This window comes from Neopsephotus bourkii, unplaced genomic scaffold (assembly GCF_033783945.1).
Source record: "Neopsephotus bourkii isolate Nb327-2 ecotype Australia unplaced genomic scaffold, CSIRO-AGI_Nbou_v1 NB_1027, whole genome shotgun sequence".
Taxonomy (NCBI): domain Eukaryota; kingdom Metazoa; phylum Chordata; class Aves; order Psittaciformes; family Psittacidae; genus Neopsephotus; species Neopsephotus bourkii.
The window spans coordinates 1282060-1293809 of record NW_026901516.1 but is presented as its reverse complement, the minus strand read 5'-3'; the positions used below and the strand labels follow the sequence as shown (position 1 = coordinate 1293809).

At 35.5% G+C, this 11750-nt stretch overlaps 1 protein-coding gene across 3 annotated transcripts in view; it reads right to left on the bottom strand.

Moving 5' to 3' along the window:
- Positions 1-712: 712 nt before the first annotated feature.
- RBBP8 (RB binding protein 8, endonuclease) overlaps positions 713-11750 on the bottom strand; it is a 37282-nt gene continuing 26244 nt past the window's right edge. For all 3 annotated transcript variants that reach the window (XM_061360491.1, XM_061360489.1, XM_061360490.1), the window contains exons 14-19: positions 11412-11526; positions 9634-9804; positions 8927-8996; positions 7831-7927; positions 3888-4029; positions 713-1309 (exon numbers count right to left, since the gene is read on the bottom strand). In XM_061360491.1, coding sequence (XP_061216475.1) covers positions 1212-1309; positions 3888-4029; positions 7831-7927; positions 8927-8996; positions 9634-9804; positions 11412-11526 — 693 coding nt within the window. In that variant the 3' untranslated portion in view covers positions 713-1211. The remainder of the gene's footprint in view (positions 1310-3887; positions 4030-7830; positions 7928-8926; positions 8997-9633; positions 9805-11411; positions 11527-11750) is intronic.

Below are 11750 nucleotides of genomic sequence, written 5' to 3'. Positions count from 1 at the left end.
CACCAGCAGGACCCACCACAACTCCTGTACAACTATACCTGGAATTAAATGGTCCAATCCACCAAGTTTTTAAATATGTATTTTTCTTATACATAAACATATATATATGAAATAAAAGAACAGAAAGTACAGATACTTTTATATATTTTTTTTTTCCCAGAAGTATCTATACTTTCTGTTGTTTTAGTCTTAAGGCATTTAAATAGTTGCTTAGTTTATGACCTCTTTTTAGAGAGAACTCTCACTGGTTGAGCCTAAATCTGATTGTATGCTGCTTGAATATTTGATTCTATTCTATAACGCTACTTTATTCCTAAGTATCTTTCAGTAGCTTGCCTAACTATGAGAAAACATTACCCTGCCTTTGTGATATGTATGCTCTTACTCTCCAAATTCAAGTATGAAATTATACTGTCTGCTATAAAAGATTTATTTACAATATCCCTGAAGAATCTTTCGTGACCTAGTGGACAGCAATGCTCATCACCTAGGAGAACTCAGTGTCATCCAAATTTATAAATAACAATGCTTATCTCTTCAACAATAAGTGAGACATAGAGAAAAACATCCAAATTAAAGACAAAACCAAAAATATCCTGGATATTCTAATATAAACTCTGAGGAAAACATGGTGCTATATATTTAACATAAAATATAAGACAGACACTTAGACCATGGTTTTCATACCTCCAAAACATTAACAGTAGATACATTTCATGTTTAATAGAGCTTTATTACAAGTTGATATAACCATTATTGCCAAAAGAGAAAGGCTAAATTAAAAAATCCAGTGCAAAATAAAAGCACCCTACAAAAATACATTTCTGTTCCCACTGACAAACATTTAGACCTTGCAACTGATTTCAGTGACTTCAAAGCAGTTACTCACTGACATGAAGTTTAGACAGGAACTGCGGAATTTTAGCTGTTGACTTAAAAAAGGAAAATAAAAAAAGGGAGACTCATTGTCTGATAGGTGCAAAAATTGATACAAAATCTATTAGTACAATATGAAACAAACATACATTAAATAGTTTTGTTTCCTGGTACATCAGATTTTCAAATGAATTTTATAAAATTTACATATTTAATGAAACTATTTATCTATCATTGTAGAAAATACAGTTCTTTATTTCAAGTTTATATTAACTATAAATATCTAAGGGCAGCAAGGATACTCTTCAAGTTGGTGTGCCTTACTTCCCCATCCTTTATGTCTTCTGCTCTTTGCCTTTTGGAGAAAACATCACAGCATAAGGCTGCCGTCTTTTTGGACGCTGACAAGGAGCAAGATCCTCTTTAATGTATCCTTAAAAGAGTAAGAATAAATGTGAGCTAAGATATGTAACATAAGGAAACATGCATAACTTTAGTTTCATTTTTTATTTACCCTGAAAAAACAAATTGTGATTTTTTTTCCCTTGTGGCAACTGATTCTCACTTGAAAAAAAAAATGCTAGAGATCCCAGGGTGCAATATCATTAATGAAAACACTCAGCTGCTTTCTAGTAGATAACTGCATAGTAATGCAATACAGACAGATAATACTGAAGAGTGGACATAGTTCATCTACAAATGGAATTGTTCATCTATTGAAAACAAAATTGCATTCCTCATTGTTTTTTCTACAGAAGATCTTACATAAAAGGAACAAAGTACTTAAGTACTGCAAATCTGGTTGACTAATAAAGTTACTTTTTAAAATGTATTTCCTAATCATACAGAGGAAACTTCAGGCACAGGTGCTTTGTGGGTCTAAATAGTACATCCCTCTGCTTTGAGGTAATTTATTAAAAACTTGTCCATCTGGAGAAATCCAAACATAAACCTACAGATCAAACACACCTTGAAAGCTTTCTGATAAGGAAAGTGCATAGAAAATTCCTGTCATGTGCTCAATTCAGCTAATACTGATAGTAAGCAGACATTTTATGCAAATCAGTTACAGCACCTGGCTTTTGTCAGACTCTTACTGTTTATCAGCACTAATGTCTGCTGAAGTGAGAGTAACAGATTCCTACTTCATAGTTAAAAAACGCTGTCCATGCAACTTGGTTATTTAAAGAAAACACCACAAACTACAGTTGGCTCAAGATACCAATAAGAAGTAGAACATACATCCTTTGTACCCCACTACTCTGGAGTGAAAATTGCAACTGTTCATTGTGGGAACTCTCTGGCATTTTGATGTTCTTGTTGCACTCCTGTATAATATGGCTTTTTTACTAAGCAAGGCTTGAGCTAAAGTCTATGTCTGATAGTCTGTTGAGGACCATTAACAACTGAACAGCTCTTACTCTAGCAGACAAGGACATACCCAAGAAGCTCACTGTCATGAGGTTGCAAGCAGATTCCAAATGGGTAGTAACAAAGAATCTCCCTAACAATCACATGAAGTTATAAGTAGACATGTCTACTTTAGATCAGATTTCTCAATGACTGAACAGGTAAGAGGCAACCAGGTTAGAAAAGGAAGCACCATGACTTGTTCATCTTTAAAGATAATGATCAAGAATCAAAGGTGATTCTGGAGTGGTGAGAACTCTTTTATTTCTTAGGGTAAAGGAGGAATGGATTAGCCTCAGCCAAGCCATACCTAACTGGATACACAAGAGAGGAAAGAGACTAGTCACAAAGGAACAATGATTCAGCATTCCTGATGTGCTGTCTAGCTGGACTGAGGGATTTACTTTTCCTTATGTGATACCAAAGACAAACTCCTGGAAAAACAAGAACCATCCTCCTGAAGTCTAACCAAGCCAAAGAAGCTTAATGGCTTGCAAATTCTGTGACTCGCTTAACCCTTTGCAGTGGATTGGAAAACTCGAAGGGAGCTTCAATAGCAAATGTGACATTTGTCCCCCACAGTGAAGGGGGAAAGGGAGAGGCTTAAAGTTCTACACATATTTCTTGGAAATACAGCTTCAAATTCAAATGAAATTGACTCAGTATATCTTGAGATTAAGGAGTATGACTTGTACTATAAAACTTATGCAAGTCCCTAAAAGTCAAGGCTCCCTCTTCTGAAAGATTAAGGATGATACTGCAGCACTATCACACAAGAACACATAAACATCTCTGACTATTTTATCCAGTGCCTGCCTTGAAACTGTTACGGGAACTGATAAAAATACATGAAGATAGTGCTTCGCAGCTAATAACACACAAATAAAGATGTAAGTTACTCAGAGTTCATGTAGGCTCCTTATCCTTACTTCAGAGATTCACTACTTGTGAAGAAATGTACATGTAGTATACTACAAACTCACTATGTCTGAACATCATGAGTAAAAAACTCATTTTATATCAAGCTCTAGGATTTAGAAGACTTATTTAGGAAAGAAGTATCTTCTGTGTGAAGAGAAGTCAAAAAACAAAACAAGACAAAAATCCCAAAACCCCAAACTCCACAGTTTTACAGTGTAGCTAACAAACAGGGTATATATATTAAGACCTATTTAATCACACCTTATCTTCAACGTTTCCATTATCATGTGGTATTTTGGGGCTCCAAAGATACAAAGGACATCAACAATGCTGCCTGTCTCTCCTCAGTGAGCACAACCTTTTAGCCTTTGCCTCTGAAAATGATGACTCAATTCTTCCTTTGGTTCAAAGACATGTAGCATTCTAATTAAATTCTATGAAAATCCCAATTATTTCTGCCTTCTCTGTCTAGGCTCTAAGAAAGTTTCCTTATATGCCCTTCTTAGTAGTACAGGAGCTACTAAAAAGATAAGACAGTAATTATTCAAAATAGAAAAGACTGAGAGAAGAGAGGAGAGAAAGGCTGCTTTATGAACTAGAGGTAGTATCAGGAAGCTATTTTAGGGAAAAAAGGAAAAATCAGCTTTTAAGAGCACTTTGCAAACCTTTTCTGCACAAACCTCTTTCCACACAAGTTTGGGTGGAAGGAAATCCAACTTCCCAGAAATTTTCAGGAGTATTTGGAGGAATGTAGCGAAACCTGTGCCTTGAACAGGAAGCGAGTTTCTTCGCTCTCTCTTCTTCTGGAATGTCTGCATAATACTGAAGGTTAGGGGGGAAAAAAAAAAATCCAAGTTAACAAATTTACACATATAGAGCAACTACTTTACACAATGACATTGTCAATCACTGTTCATTAACACAGTTATCTAAAAATAACGGAGAGGCAAGCCAGAAGTAAGAGATTTATTATCCAAATGACAAGCACCTGGCCATTATCCTAAAAGCTTACTGAATTTACAGATAAAATATAACCTTATGGTGGCAAATTTGTTAGTTTTATATCTTTTAACATACCATAGGTACAAGGCTTAGGCATGTGCACAATTACTTATGTCAACAGTTTTACTGACTGCTTTTACAAAGCTAAGTAGCACAGGTGTTGAAATAGAAAGAATTTTCTAATAAATTTTCAGTTCCCATTTGCAAATTAAATAAAAAAAGTGAGAAACACTACAAAAATCCATGCTGCAGAATTGTTTCCTGTGTCTAAATTTATGGAAGTAGCAGCGAATTACATCAAAATGCTTCCAACTTAATTATCTTCAAATGAGGGGTAAATAAAGAGCTAGTTTGACTGGCTGACTGACACTGGGACTCCAGAAACTCTCTGCCAGCTGGGCATTCTCTAGAGCATATAGTAAATCAGCTACTTTTTCAACCCTGTCGTCTGCACTGGAAACTGCAATGAGAAAAGTATATACACTCTCCAAACTTTTTTCTGTGCGTTCCCATGAGTAGAAACATAGAAAGATACGTTGGGTTTTTTCAGGCAGTTTTCTACTGTTTTAGTTTGCGATTCTAGCTAGCATCTCCTAAAAATAGCAATCTGGCACTTTGATATCAAAGTGCCAAAATGCTTTCAAACCAAACACGCTGTTTGATTGAAGTGGTAAGATAACAGTCACCAGTCTGGATTGCACAAGAGACCTGACCCTCATAAAATTAATAAAACGATTCCACTGAAATGATAGTGTCACAATTCAAAAAGGTAAACTAAAGTTTAAAACCTCATTCAATCAGCTGAAGAGTGATCGTGACAGGGGAAATCAGGAAAGGAACAGAATATCTATCAAAAGAGACTACTTCCTGTCACCATCTACTGGCAGGATTCTGGAAAACCTACTACTTCGAAAACTACACTAATAAATCCCTTTTTTTCCTTATTAGATGGCACACAAAGTATAAAATAGGCATCAAAATCCTCCTCCAGAAAATCATGAGATAATTATATTGATGACTCTATAAAAAAAGAGTAATCACAGCTCTGAAAATGCCAGTGACAAAACTGCATGTATTAGTAAAAGTAGACTTGTTCCACTTTGTGATTCAGTAGTCTGTAAGAATTGCAACTCTGCCTGAAACAGAGGTACGTTTTCTCCCCAGTCTCCAATCAATTCAGATTTCTTCCCATTATAAAAAGTGTGAGACCTGAACATATTCTTGTCCCAAAGACCTTATTAGTAAGGAATCCGACCTAGTAACATGTGGGTCTCCCAGTCAAGAACAGAGATTCATGTTAGCAGGTTGCACCAAAATTACTGGTCTGTCTACTATAAGATCCTGGTATGCAGGATAAACTGCCAGTTCTTCAGTGCAAAAGAATTGTTTACAGAACCCTGCAATTTGCAGTCTCAGAAAGAGAGCCCTTAAAACGTCCCTCTCATTAGTATAGCACAAAGTTATTTGCAATTTTTGCAATCTAAGTGCATGTAAAACATCTGTCCGATTCTCCCACTTATCTAAAGCGTAGCTAGACTTAATAACCACACTAACGTTACTTTTACAAGCTACTAGTAATTTGTACATACAATCTTTCTCTGATTATATTGCAAAATCATAACAAACCAAAATGACCTCTTATCAAATGTTCTACACTGTAAAGTGAACGAGATGCTTCCACAAAGTTTTAAGATAAGGACTTACAAAGGCCTTTGGTAAGTCTGTTATGGCACATGTAGAAGTTAAATTTCTCACATCATCTCAGAATGACAGGTAACTCTTCCCACTCATACTGCTTGCAGCACATGGCCAGAAACAATTTACTGATTTCTATCCACTCTGTAAATATTTCCTTAGACTTGAGACTTTTCAAACCCTTGTGACTAATAAGTAAGACAAGACTTTTTTAAAAAGCATCATTTATGCTCTAATACTCCCTTGTTCCACAGGCATTTCATTCAAACCTAGTTTTATTATGGTGCAATGACACAGCCAAACATTCCACACATTCCAAGACATTAATCTTGAATGGCATAGACATAAAAAAATAACCAAACCAAAACCAACAACAAACCCAAAAGTTTAATGTAGAAACCTAATATTGTAAACCTGGAGCTGTAAATGTTTCTAAAACACCACAGTTACCACTCTAGCTTGCCAGACACAAACAAGCACTGGATTTGCTGGGAGAAGAAGATACCAGCAGCTTACAGAGAAAGCAAGATAAAACACCTCGCACATGGCTCTAGGCAAAGAAATAGACTGAAGGTTTGGGTTTTTTTCTGGTTTTGTTTTGGGGTTTTTTTTCATCCCCAAAATGTTATTTCCTTTCAAAGTCTTTGAATAAAATATATTTTTGAAAATGGTATTTATAGTTGACTGTAAAACTTAATTATTTGTATTTAAGAAGTTTTACTAAAGCTATTTTTCAGGAATAAGTCTTTGTTAAAAATATACTCTAAAAAATTTCTTCAGTTATGTAAATGTGACTTTTCTATAAAGTAAATAGCAGGGGAACCTATGAAACATGTTGCTTCTATATGGGTGTGGAAACTAAAGTGAAAGGATTCCAGAGAATCCATCATTCTGTCATTTATCCACACTTCTGGCCAGTCATAATGTATTAGATCATTGCCTGATTAACTCCAGCCTGAAAGTCTATTACTGACCAAGTGAAATATGTCCTTATTACACATGTAATTACTTCAATATTTTACCTCTGTATCAAGTATCTGAAAGCAGTTTAGTAATTTCAAAGGGAGGAAAAACTAACATTAAACCTAAAATTTGAGAAATTTTAACCTGCTAATGTAAGTATTTTTGCATGCATTTGCACATACATTTGCACACATCGGCATCTATGCTGGTACAACAATCTGAAAATGCAGACACCCCAGAAACCAAGTTAAATAAGAAACCCCAATGAAACAACAAACAAATCAAGATATACCTATATATACACAAATAGAACAGGACAGAAAACTTACTTATTCCAGTACCTGTAAATTTTAGTAGAGCTTTTTGAGCTAAAGTTTAGAAGCTTGTAACCATTCTTTAAAACTGACTGAACCAGTGATGAAAAAGCATTACAGGAGTAGAAGGAAAACAGCAAAACAAGTAAAAGAAGGCAAATAAAAGTAAAAAAGATAAGTAGAATAGCAAAGGAAAGGTTGCTTAAAATAAAAAAAATGCTGTGAAATTATCAGTATAAGCTAGGACAGGGAGAAGAAAGGAAGCAAGTAATCTGCAGCCAAAACCTGGTGTTTCCTATAAGAGTCACTACTGTACAGCTCCTATGCCAGCTTCCATTATACATCCCATATCTGTTTGATGGCTTACTGGAATCTTACTGTAACTATAATGTGAGATATTTCTATCACACAGATACACATGCGCGCACACACACACACAGAGAAAGACTAAGTTATATGCAGTTACTACAGGTAAAAAACAAACTAATTCACTCAGAACTTGGTAAAACAACTTTGGTAAACACTTCTCTGCTACTGTAAGTACTGATGATAATGAAACCAAATTCATAATTTCAACAGCACTTTAACACTTAGATATTAGCAGAGTTAGGATAATGGAAGCCTGACCAAATTTTAAAATACTACTTACCATTTCACATTCCTTACAAGTATGGCCTGGCAATTTTCTTCTTTCTTCTTTTTTTCGAATAACCTCAATATGAGGAAAATCTAACACAGTATTCTTTCTGAAAAACAAAAATGTTTTCACATGATAGCATATTTATTTCTTCTACATATCTGGAAATTTCCAGTCTTTAGAACACAATGAAGAAAAAGATACCAGATTCTCAGGAAAAAAAAAAAAAAACAATCAAGAAAATGCCTGCAAAACCTAATCATAGTGTATTTCATAGCTGAATAGGACTATTTTTGTAACTAAAACAGTTCCAGGATTGTTTAAATGTAACATGATCGTTTCATAACCAGAGAAGTACATCTCATTATTATGTATTTTTGTAGTATGAAAATAATTAGTAATTTTTATTTCAAAATTACTTAAATATACATCTTCTGTAGCATAATTATTTTGTTCAGACACAGTTGTGCTTGCACTGATTTCTGCAAAAGGAATTTATCTGTATTCAAAAGAACAAATTCTGAAAAGAGTCTTGTCTGCTCACAAAATGCTAAACAAGTTTTCCTCAATGAAGAGAACATATGCTGGGGTAAAAAACCCAAAACCTAACAAATATTTAACCAAAGGGCCTGGTATCATTATGAAATGGAAGATTCAGACTACCATACTACAGAAATGCAATACAGGAAACACTAAGAGGTACAGTTGTTAAACATTAGTCATTTATTGCCTAGAGGAAGAGGCAAAAATGCCAGAGAAGGACAGGTTGTTATTTGTACAAGCAACCCATAAGCTCTTTGCTCATAAATTCATGCATGACAACATGCCTATAAGAAACATTACAAAATATTATATTCAATAAAATTATAAAAAGCAGAAGAGAAAATCCCTTCTCTTCAGCAGATGTAATAGGCATCTCAATGTGCTGATTTCTTCTCCTAGTGCAGCTTCTATGTAAGGCTTTTATCTAATTCAGTAAATCTTTTGCCTGTGTACCTTCAGCTGCTAATATGTTACGCACAAACATGTTTATTTTATGGAAGAACAAGTTTGCTTTAGGGAGAATATAAAGAGCCTTAAAATGTCTATACAGAACAAACTAAATTACCTTTCATCACTTTTGAAATATGGCTCCACAAAAGCTTTCTGCTTGGCTTTATCTTGTTTATCCTCATGTTCTGTAAATATACATGCAAACCAGAAACTTACATGACATACAGGTCAGCAGACTGCCTGGAAAAACATCTGTTCTATTAGCTAGCTATTAAGAAACACAAAAATGCCATGTACATTCAGTCAGAGAAAACAGATTCAAAGAGATAATAAAAATGATATAAAACTGATTGAACTAGTGATGAAAAAGCATTACTAAAGTAGAAGGAAAACAGCAAGACAAGTAAAAGAAGGAAAGTAAAAGTAAAAAAAGATAAGCAGAATGGAAAAGGAAAGGTTACTTAAAATAAAAAGTGCTGTGAAATCATCAGTAGAACCTAGGATAGGGAGAAGAAAGGGAGCAAGTAATCTGCAGCCAAAAACTGGTGTTTCCTGTAAGTCACTCTGCTGTACAGCTCCCATGCCAACTTCCATTATACATCCCGTTATTTGTTTGATGGCTATATAAATAAACTACCAAAATAATTTTCATATTGTTTGATGTTATGTCCTTACAATAACTAAAATTACCCATGAATTTATAAAGAAAAAAATGAAGCAATAGTTTATTTAGCGTATTTGTTCGTAGAGAACAGAGCATGATTTGAAATCAACTTTTCTAGTTCAAGCAGGCAAATAAAGACAAATCAAATTATATCCCACTCTTTAGTTTCTTGCTTGCTGCTGTTACTCCCTCATCCTGCTCTTCATCATGAAGAGTTTCTTTCTCATCACATGCAGAAGGACTGTCTTCTGGTAGGCAGGATTCATATTCTTCATGGGTTGTCCGATCAAACATCTCTGTTAAGGTATCATTATTTTTTTTTCCTTCTCCTATTATAAAAAGCATAATGAACATCCAAATCAATATCTCAAAAATTTAAACCAAGAAAGTACATTTTCATTGAAAGTGTATCAAAACCCCTAACATTTACTCCCTGCTCTAGTACTGATTAACTCAACATCAGCTTTACATTTATTCTTTCTGCAACTTTCAAATGTGACCAATGCTCACTTTTTTCATGAAGATACCTTGATCCCATTTCTAAAATTTGATTAACTGCTAAATCCCTTCTATGTACCTTTAATCTTAACACTGGATACATAACATTTTTGTTCTTGTAATTATGGAGTTGTCCAAGCAGAAGGAAACACTTTCTGTGCATAGGAGATAAAACTATGGATAAGTGAACAAGTTGCAACAGCCTAAAAAACAAACACACATCATTAAAAGTCACTGTTCTGCAACAATGATTCACCACATATGTTAAATGTGATATAAATACATTTGGAATATTTTAAATATACCACTCCTACCAGAAGAATTGGGGGTGCTGGTCAATGAGAAAATGAACATGAGCCAGCTTCAGTGTGCACTCGCAGCCCAGAAAGCCAACCGTATCCTGGGCTGCATCAAAAGGAGTGTGACCAGCAGGTCGAAGGAGGTGATCCTGCCCCTCTACTCTGCTCTCATGAGACCTCACTTGGAGTATTGTGTGCACTTCTGGTGTCCTCCACATAAAAAGGACATGGAACTGTTGGAACAAATCCAGAGGAGGGCCACGAGGATGATCAGGGGACTGGAGCACCTCCCATATGAAGAGAGGCTGAGAAAGTTGGGGCTGTTCAGCCTGGAGAAGAGAAGGCTGCGTGGAGACCTCATAGCAGCCTTCCAGTATCTGAAGGGGGCCTATAGGGATGCTGGGGAGGGACTCTTCATTAGGGACTGTAGTGATAGGACAAGGGGTAATGGGTTAAAACTTAAACAGGGGAAGTTTAGATTGGATATAAGGAGGAAATTCTTTCCTGTTAGGGTGGTGAGGCACTGGAATAGGTTGCCCAGGGAGGTTGTGAATGCTCCATCCCTGGCAGTGTTCAAGGCCAGGGTGAATGAGGCTTGGGTGATATGGTGTAGAGTGAGGTGTTCCTGCCCATGGCAGGGGGGCTGGAACTTGAGGATCTTAAGGTCCTTTCCAACCCAAACTATTCTATGATTCTTTGATATGTCATTTAAAAATGAAATTTAAAAAAGACTTTCCCATAGAAAGTCTAGTATGTTTACACAGCAAACTTTCAAAGCTGTCTGTTGTAAGAGTTGATAGTTGCAGGCAAGATCAGATTAAATGGTTAAGTATTTAACTCTTCAGACACTGTAAAAGCACAGCTACTGGCTCTACCTCAGCACAAATCCTACCATTTTCTTAATGCAAGTTTAAAAAGCCACAACAGCCGCCACTGATTCTACTAGAAAACAAGACTGAATTTGGAGGCTACAAACATTCACCAGTGCTTTTGTACTGCAAACTATCTTCTATGTATTCATACAGAGGAAAGAGTGGCCTTTACTCTTTCCTCGTCCGGCATCAAAGAAAAAGGCAATTCAAAGGGCAGGGAGTTGGGGGGAACCACAAAAAATAATAATAATAAAAAAAAAGCCTTACTTGGACTGCTTTCTTGGTTTTGTTCTTGATTTTGAATTTTTAAAAGTACACTTTCATTAACATATGTATAATCCATATCAACAACTTCCCCTTCGACTCTTGACTGAGAACCACCCTAAGTAAAAAAAGCAAACATGACAATTGCACTCAGAAGCAACTGGTATAATCAGTGCCATTGATGTATATCTGAAACACTTTCACAATGGTTATTGGCATCTTTTTTGGACACTCTGTCTTCTTTCTTTCTGCAGTATTGTCTGCATGATAAAGACGTAAAATCTAGGTAAAGAGAATAATATGTTTTGAAAATCAAATGTGACAAACTTATCTGGTGGATTA